Source organism: Tribolium castaneum, chromosome 3, assembly GCF_031307605.1.
Source record: "Tribolium castaneum strain GA2 chromosome 3, icTriCast1.1, whole genome shotgun sequence".
NCBI lineage: Eukaryota > Metazoa > Arthropoda > Insecta > Coleoptera > Tenebrionidae > Tribolium > Tribolium castaneum.
Window position 1 is genome coordinate 18340650 of NC_087396.1, and position 18144 is coordinate 18358793.

Below are 18144 nucleotides of genomic sequence, written 5' to 3' on the forward strand. Positions count from 1 at the left end.
TTCATTTTAATTGCGTTTTTATGAATAATAAAGCGAGTAGAGTCTTGTAATTTATTGTTTTATAAATGAATGTGTAAAAATATAAAAATGACTTACATAACACCAAGTTCGCGCAATTTGCATTGGAGTTTCTTTGTCGTGCCTTCCCATAACGTCTGCAAAGGCTCTCTGGTGGTTGTGCCGCAAGTGCTAGTAATGATGTCAGTTGCAGCCTTTGAGGCCGCTATGTAGTCGCCTAAACAACATATTAAACCACGTTAAGCGGACTATTCTTTTACCTTGTTTCGCAATCACATCTATCGTCCTGTTGAGTAAATTCTGTGACGTTTGGGCGCTTTTTATCTCCCCTTCTCGCACAGCCACACAAATGGATTCAACCAGTTTTGGTAAAAAGTTCAGACTTGTGCCCATAATACACGTAAAACCGCTCGCAGCAGCCCCCAAAATTGCCTAAAAGTGGAAATTAAGTGGGAGATATGGCCATAAAGCCCCTACTTCGTCGGTGCCCATAAAAACGGTAAACTTTTCCCTATTTACCGCCATAGCAGCGGTGCTCTGTTGTATATCATTCGTGCTATAAATGACGCCTACAAACGAATCCACTTCTCCCGTTATATCCAGCAGAAACGACGTAATATCAACTAAAAATGAATTTTTTCGTGTCTTGTTCATCGTTCGAAACGCTTACTTTCAACTTGCGTAAACTTGGGATTGTGGTGATAGAGAATGGGGACGTTTTTTGTAAATTCTGATATTAATTTTATGTACTTGATTAGGTCTAGGTGGTTTTTTGGTTTGTTGTAAAGGTCGGGGAGGATTACAACAGCGCCGATGTCCCTCTTAGCGGCGTGTTTTGCCTACAAATGAAAAATATTAACAGTTTTAACAAATGTTTAAACTACCATTTCTATAACGTCTTTGAGGGGGGCTCCCCCGATTTGTGCCATCAAAAACTGATTTGTTTTTTCACAAGCGTCAGCCCACGCGTCCGCCAAATCTATTCTTTCATGAATGGTTAAGGACATTCCTTCCCCGGTTATGTCATTAACTAAAATTGACCATTTAATTTAATTCATTTTCTAGAGTTGCGAAATACTTAAAATTCCTTTAATATTGCAAGCTTTTAAAAAATTTGCGTATTTTGGTATAGCCTTAAGGTTTACATCAGGTGTCACTCTTTTTAAGTTAGTAAATGGGGTAAAGACGGGGCACAAAAGCCCCCGAAATTTAAATTTCTGTGCCTTGAATGCAGGCATTGCCGCTTTGAGGGCATGTTTCTTTGACGACATGTGTTTGTGAATGTCGGAAATCCCGCATCTGTAATCCTTTTTACAGAATTTGCAGTAGAAATACGTATTTCCATGTATGCTCTCTGATAACCATGCTTTCAATTCGGGTTTATTCTCCCATTCTTTTTTGTACTTTGGTATGTATTTCTGCGGGAAGGTGGTTGGTTTTTCATTTGGTGTACTGGTGACTTACCTTCGAGTTACTGTCTCGTGATTTCTTTGACGCTGGTTCAAGATTTTCGTCTTTTTTGTCGTCTTGTTTCTCATTTTCTTCTTCGCTGTCTGACTCTTCTGGCACAAAATCGGCAAACAGAGCCTTAGCCGTTTCAGGTGTGCTTATTTGTGAGTCTTTTTCAGCCTTGCTTTTCGTGTTTGAAGCTTCCTGTTTGGAGCATTCGGGTTTCGTCATATTTTTCAAAAATTGTTTATATTTTTCACAAAACATAACCTAAAAAGCTGACATTTTAAGTGGCTTTTGGGTGGTAAGGACGGTAAGGTTGGTAGTCATTTTTACGAAAAACGTGCGTTGTTTGAGGTTATCCAAGTTTTTGAAACAAGTTTAAAATGGATAATATTCTGAATGACGAAAAGCCTCGAGTGATTTTAGGAGAATATAAAGTGACGCAGGTATGTCCTTTATTATTTTGTATTAAATTCCTTCAAACATCCTTTGAAGAATTTGCCCTCGGAACCAACTGTTTTGGACGAGAAATGGGACTTGAAAACCTTTAAGAAGAGATTTAGGGTGGTGATTGTGCGAAGTGAAGAGAATGAACTCGAATTTGACTTGATAGGGATTCACCCGTTCCTAGCAAACACTTTCAGAAGGTTAATGTTGAGTGATGTCCCCACAATGGCCATTGAAAAGGTTCACATTCTTAATAACACGTCTATAATCCAAGACGAAGTTTTGGCCCATCGTTTAGGCCTGATACCGCTAAAGGCCGACCCCCGATTATTTGAAATGAAAACTGATCGTAAGTCTTGTAATGTTGCCGTTCCAAACGTTACAATATTTTTACAGCAACTGCTGAAGGTACCGAACAGGATACTCTAGAGTTTGCGTTAAAAATTAAATGTACCAATAATAAAGACAGCAGTAAAGACTCACTGCGAGCTGAAGATATGTACAAAAACAATAATGGTAATTACCCCGTTTGAGAAACAATAAAAATTGCAATAATTTTAGTGTATTCAAAACACATCAAATGGGTGCCCATTGGTAAACAGAAGGAGCGGTTTAGTGACGTGGGCCCCATCCACCCTGACATTCTCATTGCCAAAATGAGGCCAGGCCATGAGTTAGATTTAAAATTATTAGCAGTCAAGAGCAACGGGCGAGACCATGCGAAATTTTCTCCTGTCGCAACCGCATTTTATCGCCTTCTTCCCGACATAAAATTATTACGAGAAGTGGAAGGTGAAGCAGCTGAGAGACTCCAAAAATGTTTCTCTCCCGGTGTGATTTCAATCCGACATGAAAAAGGCCGCAAATACGCTGTTGTAGCTAATGCGAGGTATGATACAGGAAGTCGGAATGTTTTCCGTTATGAAGACCTCAAGGACGCAGTAGCGATGACCAAAATTCAGGATCATTTCATTTGTAAGTTTTTTTTTATTTACTTTTTCAGTTTTTATTAATTGTAATTTAGTTACGGTCGAATCTGTGGGGGCTTTACCACCTGATGTGATATTCATGGAAGCTGTTAAAATATTAAAAGACAAATGTCTTGCTTTATTAGATGAATTAAGTCATGTATAAACATTTCACTTAATATACTTTTATCAAACCACAAAAAATATAATGAACAAGGTTAAAAATAAAAAACATTTGACGCGTAAATTTTTGCTACCTTAAACCTTCCTTCACCTATTGTCTAGTAAAAAATTAAATTGTAAATTGACTGGAATCGGAAAATTATTGCCTAGGCGTAATAACTGGGAGGCACTGTGAGATCACTTAAAACTAACAGTTCTTCCTCAGTAAATTTGAGTTTGTGGATTTCCCAGTTTTCGTGATGCGTTCGCTTGAAATCTCCCAAGGTTTTGCGAATTGTTGCCTAAAAATTATTAATTATTTTTTTAAACGACGAAAGTGTGACTCACAGGAATGGGTTGGGGGTCGTTCAAATGGGGTCCTAATTGTCCAAAAACATCCGGTAAAAAGTCAGGTACGTCGTATGGATGGCTATTGATAAAAGCACACAAGCCCAAAACTCCAGCATGTCTAAATCTTAAAGTACTAAGATTCAAACTGTTTGAATTGTTCAAATTTTTCTTCTTCAATTTAGTTTTCGCTTTCTGTTTAAATTGCGCCTAGAATTCACGAATTATTTAACGATAAACTAAGAACCCGAATAATTACTAATAATTCTTGAGGGTTTGGAATAAATTGGCAGTGCAAAAGACCGCTTAAAACTTGACTAGCACTAACTCTAACTTCAGGTTGAACATCTTCGAGTAGTTCTAGCACCATGTGTTGTATATCTAGTACCCACTCCTTTTTCGAAATAATCGTGGGCATATTGTGGAATACAAAACCGGACATGAATTCGGTTATAACCGCACGAGCCGACCAGAACGGACAAGTGGCAACTTTTCTTATTGCTTCAAGGGCCGAAGGCATGTATTTGTCAATAGTTATGGTGTAGGCCAAAACTGCGAGCAAACTCGAGCAAATTGGGGCGATTTCGTCGTCGGTGTCGTTGCTTTGAAGCACACACGACAGTGGCAAAATCTCGAAATATTCAGGCAGCGTGGAGTAGTTCATTCTTACAACACTCGATGTCACGTATTTTGAAACTGAAAACATGCCTTTTATTATTGCATCCTGACTGATTACATTACAAAACAAAACATTAGAAACAATTACAGAATCACACAAGGCTCCGATTTTCCAAATAACAATTAAAAGCCTAAAAACATATTCTTAAATAGAAAAATTAAACCAGTGCCGATTAGTCATCGTACAGTCACATAACTGCTATCATTTTTGGTGGATGCGCCGGCTAGATTTGGTTTTCATTCTAGAATATTTTTTAGATTCTTACTACGGATATTTTAAGGTAGGGGTATGAAACGACGTATAAATAAAATGTTTTCGTACTCGATAGTTTCGTTAATGTCGCTATAGAGCGCAGTTGTTCCATTACGTCCATTGTACGTCTACGTTTGTAGAGCAATGAATTTGAAAAAATGTTTGGATTTGTATAATGAATACCACACAAAAAATAGAGGCAGATAAAGCATTAAATTCTTAATAGTAAGATATAAACATAATGCAAAAAATTTATCGTAAACTATATTTAAAAAAATTTCAAACGTTTACCAATTTGCACTACTCCGTGAGTTCAGAAAGTTCTGTGATTTCTGTGATCTCATTTCGTCTCCTAAGTTATAGTTCTCCGTAATTCTTACCTAGTTTGAACAACCTCATGGCATTTTCTCGAACTTCGTCGTTTTCGAGCGACAGTCCTTGCATATCTTTTGATACTTCAGACGTATCCATTGGATTATCCTTACTTTCGATTTTGCTCAAAGTGTAACTGTACAAATTGTCAAGTGTGGGCATTATCTCCTTGAAAAACGCCTTAATTCCCGCCGAATTCGTATCGTTAGCATCATCGGGGAAAATCAAATCTTTGGAAAAAATCATCGTCAGACAACTACTAATTTTGTCCCTGATATTCTGGAAAGGGTGCGACAAGTGCTGTTTGAAGTAGTCGAACAAGCGAACTGACAGTTCGTTATTTCTCCAAGTTTGTTGGTTAAGGGCTGCATGGAGCATGTGGAGGCGCCCACAGGCCACAAACGATGTTTGGTCGGAGAGTGGATCTTTGACCAGGTATTCCAAGATCCAATGGTAGCGGTTGGGGTCTCTGGAGTCCAAAGCCATCGCCATACTGAGGCCCCAGTCGGTCATGGTTTCGCTACACATATTCACAACTGCAGTTTCGAGGATCGGGATCAGGACTGACCAAAGTTTGGTGATTTTATCAAAACTCCAATGCTTCGAACCGCGGATTAAACCGCTGATTATCTCAGCAGCGCAACGTTGCGACGACTCGTTTTTATCAGCCACGAGCTTCTCCAAGTGGGGAATGATGGGGTCAAGGAGCTTGTCTTCGAAAAGTTTGAACAGGTTCTAAAAATGTTCTATGAAACAGAAATCAAATACACGCAACTAACCTTGAACAGGAGGAACTTGTAAGCGTTGAACTGGTCTTTCCCTTTCTTCTCCTCCATTGAGAAATATTTAATGAATTGGTCTAAATTTTCCGCATTGCTGAAAAACTCGTAAATCTCTTTTTCCTCTTCGCTCAGTTTTGGGAACCTTTTGTCTATGTGGGGTTGTTCGCTTGGGGGTGCGTATATTTCGACTTTCGTAGGCCAAGCGTAATACCCTATGCTGTGATCGTGCAAAAATCGCGGTTTTTCCCACGCTTCTGAATCTTTCGGGACCGTTTTACTGTCGTACAATAACCATTTATTGTCTTCTCTTATTCCGGGCCTCAACTTGTGGTTATTTCTTTTACTGTTGGAGAAACCGTAGGGATCAATTTCAATTTTCGTAAATTTGGGTTTATTCTGAATTAAAATAAACAGAGAGACTCTTAATGCCGTTTTTCTAATGGTTATAGACTCATTTATTAAGGCTTGTAGAAAATACTTCACTATCCTCACGTTGTATTTAACGTCATAGTGTACTAACACCTTTAGGAACGTAACAGCCATTGAGTGATACCTCCAGTGCCTTTAAACGAATTATTATCATATTCACAAACTGGGACAAAACTTACAAATTTCCATTAATACAAGCATCCAAAAGCCCATCAACTGTCTCATTGTACGCAACTGCGCGCTTTTGGCATTTAATTTGTAGCGTTTTCTCGCCCTCGTCCATATATTTTTGGAAGTGGGTCAGGTCGCATTTGGGCACATTTTGACTTAGCAAAGTGGCATCGTCTAGACATCTTTGCGGAAAAACCAAGTTAATGGCAATGGTCGGGAAAAATCGGTTAACAGCGTCGACTATCGCATTTATCAAATTGACAATTGAGGGTTTTTCGGATGGCATCGACTTGATGATAAGTGGCCACAATTGGCGAATAAAATTCCAGTCGTGACGTGCCACTATTGGTGTATTTTTCGGACTTATCAAAATGTATAAACAACCCTTGAACTTCTCATGGTGTTCTTCTGAGTTTAGTTTTAAGATTTCGAATATACGCGATGTGAGAACGGTGTAAGAGTATGGGAAGTATGACACTACAGAAAATAGCTTCGACTGTGCTGAAATTCTCACCTGAAATTTGTAATTAGCATTGGTAGGTGAAAAAAAAAAAAGAAGTACCTCGCTATATCGCGACACACTTAGTTCAAACAGGTCCAAAAGAATCTGTTTGTGGGTTTCTGTGAATGAACAGCTACGACTTTCTATTCTAAATTCTTGCTGCAACATCACTCTGTTGATAAGGATATGTCGCAAGTGCAGTTTATTTTGGTGTAAACGGTCTTCGAGTAGTTTTTTCACCAAGTGGAAGTTCTTCCATTGATACTCGAAATCATGAACACGTGATTTGTTGAAAAGAAGTATATTGTAGATCTGGAAAAATTAATGTGAGTGAGTGGGTGAGTCTTCTATCGTTATTTAATTACATGGACAATGTTGTGGATGCTTTTAGTGTCACCTTCGTCCACTTCTAGGATTTTTTTCTGGACTTTATGCATCAAATCTGCTATCACTTTTCGGATGTTTGAGCCGTCTGGCATATTTACAGCATGAGAATCGCTCACGATTAGATTGAAAGCCCACGGATCTAAAACCGAGTCGACCCTAAAACATTTAAACTTAGTAGTGGCTTAATCGAGTTTTTAGAATTGGTACAGCTGTATCGCAGGTTCGTCCCAGATTGGCAACACTGGATGTGATGACAATATCGAAATTACTATCCTAAGCGACCTTCGCAGCTCTTCTCTCGTCAGGACTGACTCTCCAGAGGCGTGTTTGCTAAGTTTTGAAACTTCGGGTACCAAATACTTATTAATGAGTGACTGAACTAAGGCGATTTCCTTATCTCCAGGGACGTACCACGAGATTTCCAGATCTTTGATATTTTGAGCTTTGCCCCACTCTCTTTAAATTCCAAATCATGTTAAGTAAAAAACACTTAAACGAAGCATCACCTTATCGAGAGAAAGTCCTTAACATGTGTGTCATACGGTGTCGAACAACTTCGGTATTCAGTTGGCAGTATGTAAGTCAGTGAGGTCATCATAACTTCAAGCATGCGTGATGCCATCTGACTACCACTCAACGAACTCATGTGTAAAGTCCTATCAAGGATTTTCATCAACCTGTCGGAATACGTAACAAGTTCGGTCCTGGCATCCACAACTTCTGATAAAATTTGCAAATTGTAAAGCAATTCAGCGTCGAGATGTTCCTCTTTTTCTATGTTTGGGTTTTCGTTCATTAAGCCTTCGATGATATCACACAAGTGTGGAATGAACAGTTTCAGGGTTTCCTTAGGATTGACTTTGGCAAAGCCTTGGCATATAATCGCCGTCATTTTGCCCGAAATTTGTATCTCCATTACTTTGTCACTTACGAAATTGAACACTTTTTTAAGAGCGGCCTAAAAAGTTAACTGTGTTTTCCCGTTTTCACCACCCAATTAAAGCCAATTACTTACTGTGAAAATTTCTGGCGAGCACTGGTGTAAAACTGTTGAAATGATCGAGAAAAGGGCCGTTTCGGCGATCACTTCGGCCCGATTTTTATTATTGTTGCTGTTAGCATCCTGTTCTAGTCTAACAAAGTCTAGGGAATTAGACTCGACCCAAAGACACAGTCTGTCAAAAAATTGCAAAACGAAATCTTCGAAACCATCGCTGGCTTCGCAAACTATGTGTTCTTCTTCCGTCAAGTCATCGTGATATTTACTCGCTTCGGAACAATTGATCAACGGAATCATGTTAATAAAATGAACCATGAAGTTGAAAGTCACTAAACACTTTCGGATATCGTTCGGGTCAATCCCTGGGAGTAAGGCCATTAGGAGTGGAAGCACATGGGTGAATCCTTCTGGGTAGTTGCTGCGCGCCCCTTGTACCATGTACCTTGCCACTGCCGTCACGCCCATCATGGACGACGTCAGTTTGTGCGGCTCTGTGAGACTATCCATTGAAGCATACAATTTATCCAAAGTCATTGGAATGACCAGGTTTGGTCTTAGGGACCCCAGATATTGCAAGGCTAGGATGATATCTTGCCCCCCTTGTCTCGAAAACATTGCCTGCTCAAGACACGGCTTCATAATATTGACGAATCTATCAATATCCTCGTCGGTCAATTTATAATGATCTGGAATGTTCGTATCCCACGTTTTTTTCTTGTATCGTTCACAATGCACCCTTTGCACGAAATAATAGGCAAGTTTTCGCAACAATTCCCTCAACTTCATCGACCATCGGCCCATATTTGCCGGATAGTAGTAGGATTCCAGCGCTTGCATGAACTTTTCCAAATGAAAGAAAGTCGAATTTTTATCACCGTTCAAAGCGCATGTTATCCAAATCGCCATTGCGGAAATTTCGATTTTGTATTGTTTGCCGGTTTGTTTCTGTCTATAAGCTACAGGTAACTGAAAACTGCGCGAAAATCGCACAAACATCATGGGAATGTAGGGCTCCCAATTGATATACCCCATGGTGTAGCTGGATAGTCGCGCAATCATCCACATCATGTGCTAAAATTAATTGTAGTTTTGGGACTGAAACAATGAAATCGCTCACATCTTCCCAAGCACTTGCGTTATGACAAGCGTTCCACAGCGTCATAAGTTCTTCAAACCATAAATCGTAACTAATGGCAGCTTCCTCGGGTTTGACGCAAACAGGTAAGAAAATTTCAAGGTATTGGATGGCTGAGAGGATTGTGGGGCTGCTCATTGGACATAAGCGAGGCCTGAACTCGTCTAAAATTTCCTGAGTGGCTGATGCAGGGAAGTAGCTACAAGGGGGTGCCACAAATAAGTATAAAGTGGACAAAATGGTAAACACTCTTGACTATTCATAACTTTTCTGCTGTGTGATCTATACTTCGGGGTAAATGCGAAACGAAATTTACATACTAATTTACTGTGGAGGGGTGGTTGAGGTTGAGTTTTTCACATGAGGTGAAAAAGAAAATAATAAAGACAGAAAAGCTACTCATTTGAGCGGCAGAATTTTTTTAACTGGTTTTAGTACGCTTACTTCTTAAAACCAGTAAAATAAAAAATAGCTGCATTTAAACAACGACAAGCCCAACATATACAGCATTAAATTCTCTATAGTGAAAGATAAAGGTAATGGGGAAAATTATAGTAAACTTTATTAAAAAAAAATCAATTTTTTCCTAATTTATTTGTTCCATATTTTCCAAAATAATACGAATATCCATCGAATAGTGGCGAATTGAATTTTCTTCAAAAAAGTCCGTTAGGCCTATTTTTGTCTTCAGTGGATTAGGTTTAATTTGTTTTTAAGTGTCCCCCACTCAACGTCTTTGGACTCTTTTAAAATGTTTGAGACAAAGTCATGGTTTTTCGCGTAGGACACTTTACATTTTTCGTGTATATTTAACCGTATTCATATAGTGTTTTGAAAAATATGGAACGGTGCATAAATTTTAAATTTGTAGTACTATGACCTAACTGCACCGATTCGGCTTATGGTAACGCTTATTGACAAAGCTTGACTTACAGACATACAAGGTGTTTTATAAAACTTTACAAGGCCTGCGCCTCGTGTGCGCACCAAAAAAGTCACAAAACACTAGGATAAAAAAATAAACATTTAATTATTTAATTTTTGGAAAACCATGATAGTAGTTGTCAAACTAATGTCTGTTTCTTTCTTTGGCATGTGTTCTATCAAGAGACTTTCATTAGAACATGATTTTAATTGATTTATTTTAATCCCTAACTAACTAAAAATTGCTAAAAACGTATTTTTTGAAGAAGTGAACAAACAAGACATGACTATTCAATTTTTCAAAATTTAATCGGGTTCGTATCGGAATATGTATTGTTGGTGGCATTTTACTTGCGTAAATTTATATGAAAAACACTGTAAAAGTGGAATTTAAATAATTCGCGCTGCACCGTGAGGTTTTATCTGGTGTTGTTAGTTAATTCAATCCGTCAAATGCCTATCATTTAGTTGTCAACAGTTTACAAATGCGTGAAAATGTTGCGGATTTTTTTTTATTTCTGATATCAACAATAAAATAATCCAACGAAATTAAAATTAGTGAGAAAATTGCTCAAGTTTTTATTTTTAAATCGATTTTATTAAAAAAAAAGTTTTGTTGCAGGAATGACTGAAGCCAGAAAAAGAGCTATTAGCTGTTTCAAAACTATAAAAACGCCAATGTGGCAATTTACCAAATTATTTTTTTAAATAAGATTGATAAAATTGTAAAATAGTTAATATTGATTCGATCTCTCATTGAAAGTATAAATTAAATTAGCTTTTATTTTTTTTTTAAGTGAATGAATAATTTATAACAGAGAGAAAATGGGATGTTGGCGGTTTAATAGTTTTGAAACAGCTAATAGATGTGTAAAGTTTCTTGTTTAGACATTATAATGTACCAATAAAAAGTCTGTATTTGTCTATATTTATGTAGACGGGGGTGCAAACGTAATAATTTCATACTACAAAGTACAAAAAAAGTAAAGAATTTTCTATTTCGAAGACAAAAAGCATTGTCCGAGAATTTTCATCTTGAGCTACCATCAACATCCCAATATTTTCAACAGGTGAAGTTAAAAATTTGTTATATTTCGAGCACTACGAAAATAAGCTAACAAATTTAAAACAATTCGCTACAAAAATAATTATCTGAACAAAAAAGTCCACAACACTTTCAAAGTTACAACATTAAACAAACTAATACATACTAAAAATTCGAGAAGGAGAAAAAAGAATTCAAGCTAACTGGAAGAATGGAGTTAAAATTCATGAAAAAGTCTTTGGAATTAGATTTAGTTTTGAAAGAGTTGAGTTAAATTGAAAACCACTTCAATGCTACTATAAACGTTTATTTAGTTAATTGGTAAATCTTACTTTTGTGTTCAACAATGTTATTTAATAAAAAAAAAAGATTCAACAATTAAAGTTTCATAATTTAACACGATAAATATTATTTCGAAGATTAATAACTTCGCTGTTATGTTATGTTATGACACTGCAAAAATTTGCCCATTTTCTGTCTTTATCTCATCTTCTTTTTTATTTTAGGCGCTGTTTAAGCGGCACCCAAGGTACGGTTTAGTTTAAACTAAGCTTTAGACCTGATCCAGAAAAACTGAGTCTGTTGGCCACACTGAATTTAAACTTTAAAAGATGCCCATGGAGTACGCTTTTAGTTAACAACAATTCAACAATCTTGTGGAGTTGTATGTCAAATTGTTGTGAAGAAAAATCGAATCCGGTTGCAGTGTTGCAAATTACGATCAAAAATACTTTCAAATCTGTTGCCAATAGACTCAGTTTTTCTGGATCAATCTGTATTTGAAACCACATCAATGCAGTTAGGCGTATAGTTTTTTTTTTAAATTTTAAAATCGAAATTGTCTAACAAGTCGAACGCATGAACTGCTCTTATTTTTAACTACCGCACTAAATTTTCCAGTAAAGGAAATCAACATATTTTGCTATCGCCGTAGTTGGTTCTCAAGTTCTAGAATTTCTGTAATATTAATAACATGAAAATTGTTTGTGTGACTCAACTAGCGCTGATTCATTATTGCATCATTTTTAGGCAATTACATGTAGTAAAAAAATCACGTACTACTTACATTCTAGCTAGTCTGATAACGTTCATTAGGGTCCCCTCTAATGTTGAAAAGCAACGATACATTCCTATATCGGTTTTGCTCTTCTCCATTACTCTGATACACAAGTCGTATAAAGGTCGCCATTCTAACTGTAATTCATCTCTAGATATCAAATACTTCTTCCTGTGGATACGCAAACGCATGATAAAAATGGAAAAAATATGAGAATTGAACTTACTTGAGCAATTGGGTTAACGTTGAAGCGCATTTATTGATTCTGGTCGGTTCTAAATCAGGAATGGTCAGTAGATCGTAAAACAGTTTAATAAAACAAATGTGGTCTTCCTTTGAGAATTTCATTCCATAAATTTTAATGTACCTGAAAAAAAAATTCAGCTCCTTATTTGAAAAATAAGCGCGGCGCCAATGCCCGGTCACGTGGTTTTGACATTTGCCCACCAGTCTGTCAAAAGCACATTTGACATCCCGTGGAGTTTCGGAAAATCGAAATTGTTTAAAAAAATTATAAATGAAAAATACACGATGGTGTTAACTAAGAAAAAGTGATCATTTCGGGGCTTACTTGTTCAAACGTGAGGTCCATAAGGCGCATCCTGGTCTCATCTCACGTGCTAGAACCGACTTGATAAGGTTAGTTTTAATATCGGCGTACAGTTGCGTCGATTCCTCGTCCAATTTCTCGGCATAGGGCAGTAATTTGTTGTAAACATTCTCCTTTTGGGGTTTAAAGCCCAGTTTTTCGTAACGTCTTTTGCTAACATTTTCATCCATGAGCGTGCGATTCGCGCAAACCTCGAACCTATCACACACACTTTAACAACCACAACGATAGATTAACAATGCACGATTGTTTAACAACTTGCTATTTTTATTGTTTTGTACTAGTCATTTGCAGACATATTTGTTTCATACAAAGTGGCACTTTTTCAACCAATCCGGCCGATTTTTCCAAAGTGCCATCTCATGCCAACCAATCGAAGCAATGCGCGCCAAGCGCCAAATTCAAACCGGCGAGGAAGGACGTTTATTTAAATACGAGGGCGATCAGCCAATAAATCGCCTATTTTAAGTTGCAGGGCAATGGCACAGGCAATCAAGGGGGCGATCGCGACGCACATGAGAAGGTTATACCAAGGGGGACCTCGACTCTTTTGCAGTTTTTCGAGAAATAACCTCCCGTCAGAAGTCACCACGAAATACGCCCAAAGCACCGATTTTCTCCTCAACAATCTTAAAAATGCCAACAGTACCAAGAACGTCTTGGACATGGTCTCGCAACACAATGACATCATGAACAACAAACACGTTATCCAAGCTTTACGTAGCTTATTCACTTTACAAAAAAACGGAAAGTAGGTGAAATCGCCGTTGTCGCCAATTTTTTATTATTGCTATTGTAGTTCAGAAATGTCCACAAATGAAATTCTAGCCCACCAAGATTTTCGCAAATTGTGTCGCAAATTGCGCTCTCAGGCTGCGAGTATTGAGTTGGGTGATATAATTGAAGCGTTGAAAGTTGTCTCGTATGTTGGGGTTCCCGCCGACTCGACTATTTTCCAAGTTCTTCTTCAGTTGATCAGACACAACGTGAATCATTTAAATTTGCAACAAATTATCTTTCTCGAATTTTTGTTGACTCAGACAAAGTCTTCTCCTCTGGTCGAGGCGCTAAAAATAGCCTTGCCCATGGTTTTTGAAATACATTTGCCGGTCAAAATGGACTACGATAATGCCGCGCATTTGGCTGATTGTTTGTATTTCGCTTCGCGGAACGCTTTGAACGTCGAATCAATCGAAAAACTCGTCAATGCTTTGATGGGACATCGCGAATTTGATGCGAAAACCGCCAAAAGTGTAGTTTGGTCAATTTGCGATATGGAGCCCGATGAGATGTTCAGGCCGCTAATGAATAGAGCCATTGATTCACTCATTGTGCATTTAGATGAATTGAGCTTCAACGAAATGGAGACTACTTTGACGAAATTAATCAGTCGATTTGGCCAGAAATGCACGTACTTTTACAACGAGACGTTTTACGACTCGTGTGCGAACTACGTTATTGACAAGGACTTGGGTTTCAAACAGTCGATTTATATTTTACGAAAATTTGGACGCATTGTATGTCAAGCACTATTTGTGTTCAACGAGTTTGCTTTCAATTTTTTCCAGAATTATCACCACAAGTTCATGCTGGATTATATGTCGAAAAAAGTGTACGAAAACCCCGAATTTATCACAAAAGGGGACCCTTTGGATATTTACAGCATTGCTGTTTCGACCGCTTTGAGCGAATATCGACCTGTTCATTGGGACACACTAAAAGACCTAATTATACGAAGTGAGAATGTTGCAAATTCTGCCAAGAAGGAAATAATTTGGATCAAATTCGCTGCGGCGTTATGTCTTCTAGACATCTATAAACTGGACGTTCTGACGAAGTGTTTGAACGAGAATTTCTTAAATGCCTTGTTCAATAAGAAAAGTATGTTACGCCACTGTTTGCTGTGTATAATTTAGTGTGTTAATAGGGTTCAAGTCTGATTTTGAAAATTACGCCACGATTTGGCAGTGCATCAAGTTATTTAAACCTGAACTCAATTGTCTGTTGTCAACAAAGTTTGACCCACAAGTTCTAGTCAAGCATTTTAGACACAATTTGGATTTTCCCTTAGAAGGGGCTTTACATAAGGCCTTAGGAGGGGACAAGTACGTCAAGACGGACCTTTATTCGAAAATGGGGGTGGAAGTCGGTAAATATCGGGTTGTTAAACAAAAACTCGCCGATTTTTTGTCTATTTTTTTTTGAGCAAGAAACCTATTTAATTAGAGTATGACTTTCTTTAACAGATTTTGTCGAAACAATCCGGAAAGTAACATAAAATTTTGACACATTTTTATTTATGTATTTCGTTACATTCGGACGAGTGTAATTCATTATTATTTTTGTGTAGATCATGTGGTCGTGTTTAGAAAAGGTGGATATCCTGTCGCAATGAATTATTCGGAGGATTTAGAGTTTGTTGAAGATATTGACGTGCCGTCCGACAATCAGTTGTATTGGATTTATTACATTTGAGGTGGTAGTGCCATTGAACGGTTTTATTTCAGAGTTGCCATCCTAGGTTTACGACATTTTGGTTATACTTTGAACAAGAAAATGAGGAGTAGTACAAATATGGCAATCAGAGCGTTGGAGGCAAATGGGTGTCAAGTAGTTCCTGTGTGTCTAGAAGTGTGGGAAGGTTTACCAGACTTTGAAAAAATTCCTTATTTAATGCAAGCTATTAAGGAACGGACTGATAGTGATCTGAATGTGACAGAGAGTGTTATTTAAAAACAATAAAATTTTATATTAGAAAGTTGTGTGGATTTATTTATTTTGATAAACTAATTTCACCTCTAGCAACGAATTTTGTGTGTTTCAAATACAAATACTTTAACTAAGAATTAATTTTTCAACAGAAAAGTGTTAAAAAATGCTCAAATATACTACTCCTATTATATCAAAAAATGATTTCAAATGCAAACGTTTTTCTTTAATAAAAAAAACCGGTAAGATCTTATTGCTTTAAAGAAAGTACAACCTCTCAAGGCGTCTCTTTAAAAGCTTTTTTGTAAGAAAATCACGGTAAGTAAATAATTAAGTTTGGTGTTCCCTTACTTTTTTCTTGTAATTGTTTTTTTTTTATAATTTTGCGTCTGTGTCTATTGGTTACCTGTCGAAGGCGTTTATTGAACCATTTTGTTTCTCTCAAAAGTTTTTTAAAATAAGCAACAGTGTTCTCGTATTATTGAATGAATTCGCAATACCTAATTTATTTTTGCCCCCTGTTTTTACAGAATAAAAAATTAATATCAATTTGATTATCGTATTCAAATATTCAAATAAATGTAGTGAATTCATATTTAGATAACATTCGTATTTTAATTGTTACAAAAATAGGACAGGTTTTAGAGCAGGATGCTTTCGAGCTTGATTTTAAAATGGAATATGTGCATGAATTTAATTTCAGAACGGAAATTGCGTCTTTCCAATACCCTTTTTTGGTTGGTGGTGATGTGAATTTAGCGAATTTGGACTTTGTGAACAATGTTATTGTTTGTGGAGTTGACGTAGGTATTTGTGCTAATTAAAGACATACAGGTTCAAATAATTTCTTTGTATAGAAAAATGAAATCCAAATACTATTGTTATAATAACTTACGTAACGATAAATTTGAACGCCTTTACTTTTTGCGGATTAAGCAACGAACAGAGTATTGTTTTAATAACTAACAAATGAAGTTAAAATTGTTCAGTTACTCCAAACTTTTGTTTTCATAATTTGTGGATTCTCACTTATTGTAACTACAAGGAAAATTCTCTTTTAATGTGAAAACATGAACATCTTGGTTTTTGCGTTTCGCTGCCTTACTTATTTTTCTAAAATCCCAATTTAACGTTTAAAAGAATAAAGATTTTGTCAGATATGTACCGTATGTTTTAGGCCAAAACCTTTCATTTTTATTTCACACTCTTTCAGTTTAATGGACCATTCTGTATTTTTTTATTCACCATAATGTTAGGAACAGCAGCGTTCAAATGTCAACGATTTTTTTTTTCATATTATTTTAAGCTTTATTTAAGTTTTTGACGTCTGAAAACATTCATAAAGGCAGATTAACGAATATAATTTTTCTTATTAATCGACAATTAATGAAAAAATGATAAAATACTTACAATTGTAATATTAATAATATTATTATAAATAACAATAATTATTATGGATTATTAAAATGTATACGATGTTAGTCGTCATTGTTTTTTTATTTGTAGAATAACTGGTTGTTTATATCAAACTATCATTAAAATGTCAAAATCCCAAAAACAGTTACTTAATGAAAAAGAGTGTATTAATAACGTCTATTAATACATCTTTTATCAAAAACAATAATGTCGAAATTAATAAACAGTCAACAAAAAAATATTGAAATGCACTTAAATGTTGCTGACATGTACCTATTGCTGAAAGGTGATATCAGATACGTTTTAACATGATATTGTTAGGGGAAATTAAGGTAGGTAACTCCTAAAACGGAAATTTAGGGTAGTTTCAATCTTCAACCATATCAAATATTGATGAAATATGAAAAGGGATATTAGGATTGACTTCATCTTTGGACGACCAATTGAATTGCAAAGAATAATATTTTTATATGCATAAGAAGCAATGATTTCCTTCAAAAGTAAAGAAAGTATATAAAATTTTTGATTTATACGAGGATATGTATGTGGTATTCGACGTATTTTGTACAAACTTCTTAATTAATCGTTAAAGACAGGCGTCGTTTAACCATTTTAAAAGTTGCAAATATTTGCTCATATAATTTTGAATTACGGTGTATTTTTCAACAAAAACATGTTAACTATATTGTAGTGTGCTTATTATCAAGAAGATTTAGGGCTCATATGATTATTGTAAGTTTTTTCAACTCTTTCTAAAAAAATCTTCTTTTAAATTATAATAAAGCAAAAATACAGAATGAAAATTTTTTTTATTTAAAATTTGCGCTTTAGTATCTAATCTGGACTATACATATGTACTTGAACAGCATTCTAACAAGTCACTCGTCCCCAGACAGTGTGCCAGACTCCGCCGCACTAACAGCTTCATTATTGCGACACAGTCTGGTTTAATTGTTATTGCGGTTATCAATTCGGTCCAAAACCGGAGTCTAATGCATATCTGATACAAGATAGCTTCCGAATTGATAATCTTCCTGTTTGTTTAGTTGGAATAGAACAGAAAGCCCCGGCTTAACGGCCTGGAGCTCATATTCATGAATGTTGGTTCCTTACGAGCGAATCGTGCAGTCTTTTGACCAGATACTGGATGTTCCGGACGTGGCATTGCTCAAAAGTGTTGGTATCTGACCGCGGGGCGCTCATCAGTGGACTCATATCCACAGCACGTGATCTAGACCAGCAGCACCGCTCGCAAAATAAACACTGCAGGAGATCGCCT

General features: G+C 36.5%; 4 protein-coding genes across 5 annotated transcripts; 2 read left to right on the plus strand and 2 right to left on the minus strand.

Moving 5' to 3' along the window:
* Positions 1–37: 37 nt before the first annotated feature.
* Positions 38–1734, minus strand: LOC660600 (N-acetylneuraminate lyase A). The gene is made up of 7 exons (XM_966816.4): positions 1483–1734; positions 1097–1436; positions 903–1048; positions 689–857; positions 496–641; positions 279–450; positions 38–235 (listed from the first exon to the last, which is right to left on the minus strand). Exons 1-7 carry the CDS (start codon positions 1732–1734, stop codon positions 93–95), a joined length of 1368 nt encoding a protein of 455 aa, XP_971909.2. The 3' UTR covers positions 38–92.
* Positions 1735–1741: 7 nt separating this feature from the next.
* Positions 1742–3132, plus strand: Polr1C (RNA polymerase I and III subunit C). Its single transcript, XM_008195562.3, has 5 exons — positions 1742–1916; positions 1966–2266; positions 2314–2433; positions 2479–2892; positions 2942–3132. Exons 1-5 carry the CDS (start codon positions 1854–1856, stop codon positions 3049–3051), a joined length of 1008 nt encoding a protein of 335 aa, XP_008193784.1. The 5' UTR covers positions 1742–1853; the 3' UTR covers positions 3052–3132.
* Positions 2996–13043, minus strand: LOC660716 (proteasome activator complex subunit 4). Its single transcript, XM_008195561.3, has 15 exons — positions 12702–13043; positions 12357–12497; positions 12140–12301; positions 9087–9303; positions 7985–9040; positions 7476–7927; positions 7177–7425; positions 6948–7125; positions 6643–6894; positions 6089–6594; positions 5478–6042; positions 4707–5433; positions 3655–4091; positions 3396–3605; positions 2996–3349 (listed from the first exon to the last, which is right to left on the minus strand). Exons 1-15 carry the CDS (start codon positions 12908–12910, stop codon positions 3215–3217), a joined length of 5496 nt encoding a protein of 1831 aa, XP_008193783.1. The 5' UTR covers positions 12911–13043; the 3' UTR covers positions 2996–3214.
* On the plus strand, positions 12628–15498 carry LOC660773 (uncharacterized). 2 transcript variants are annotated; one of them, XM_008195559.3, is made up of 7 exons: positions 12628–12769; positions 13210–13491; positions 13540–14257; positions 14309–14621; positions 14668–14889; positions 15091–15193; positions 15248–15498. In XM_008195559.3, exons 2-7 carry the CDS (start codon positions 13220–13222, stop codon positions 15471–15473), a joined length of 1854 nt encoding a protein of 617 aa, XP_008193781.1. In that variant the 5' UTR covers positions 12628–12769; positions 13210–13219; the 3' UTR covers positions 15474–15498. The 2 variants fall into 2 exon arrangements, with proteins under 2 accessions (XP_008193781.1, XP_976358.1); XM_971265.4 differs by having other exon boundaries at positions 12631–12769; positions 13216–13491.
* The last annotated feature ends 2646 nt before the right edge of the window (positions 15499–18144 follow it).

Excerpts from the sequence above, each read along its gene's own strand:
- Polr1C (XM_008195562.3), top strand. The coding sequence starts at position 1,854 with ATGGATAATATTCTGAATGACGAAAAGCCTCGAGTGATTTTAGGAGAA. Across the intron at positions 1,917-1,965 it reads GAGAATATAAAGTGACGCAG|AATTTGCCCTCGGAACCAAC; the intron begins GTATGTCCTTTA and ends CATCCTTTGAAG. Across the intron at positions 2,434-2,478 it reads TATGTACAAAAACAATAATG|TGTATTCAAAACACATCAAA; the intron begins GTAATTACCCCG and ends CAATAATTTTAG.
- LOC660600 (XM_966816.4), bottom strand. The coding sequence starts at position 1,734 with ATGTTTTGTGAAAAATATAAACAATTTTTGAAAAATATGACGAAACCC. Across the intron at positions 1,049-1,096 it reads CAATATTAAAGGAATTTTAA|TTAATGACATAACCGGGGAA; the intron begins GTATTTCGCAAC and ends GGTCAATTTTAG. Across the intron at positions 642-688 it reads CAAGTTTACGCAAGTTGAAA|TTGATATTACGTCGTTTCTG; the intron begins GTAAGCGTTTCG and ends ATTCATTTTTAG.
- LOC660716 (XM_008195561.3), bottom strand. The coding sequence starts at position 12,910 with ATGGATGAAAATGTTAGCAAAAGACGTTACGAAAAACTGGGCTTTAAA. Across the intron at positions 12,302-12,356 it reads ACGTTAACCCAATTGCTCAA|GAAGAAGTATTTGATATCTA; the intron begins GTAAGTTCAATT and ends GCGTATCCACAG. Across the intron at positions 6,595-6,642 it reads GTGTGTCGCGATATAGCGAG|GTGAGAATTTCAGCACAGTC; the intron begins GTACTTCTTTTT and ends TACAAATTTCAG.
- LOC660773 (XM_008195559.3), top strand. The coding sequence starts at position 13,220 with ATGGCACAGGCAATCAAGGGGGCGATCGCGACGCACATGAGAAGGTTA. Across the intron at positions 14,258-14,308 it reads TACGAAAATTTGGACGCATT|AATTATCACCACAAGTTCAT; the intron begins GTATGTCAAGCA and ends AATTTTTTCCAG. Across the intron at positions 15,194-15,247 it reads GTGCCGTCCGACAATCAGTT|AGTTGCCATCCTAGGTTTAC; the intron begins GTATTGGATTTA and ends GTTTTATTTCAG.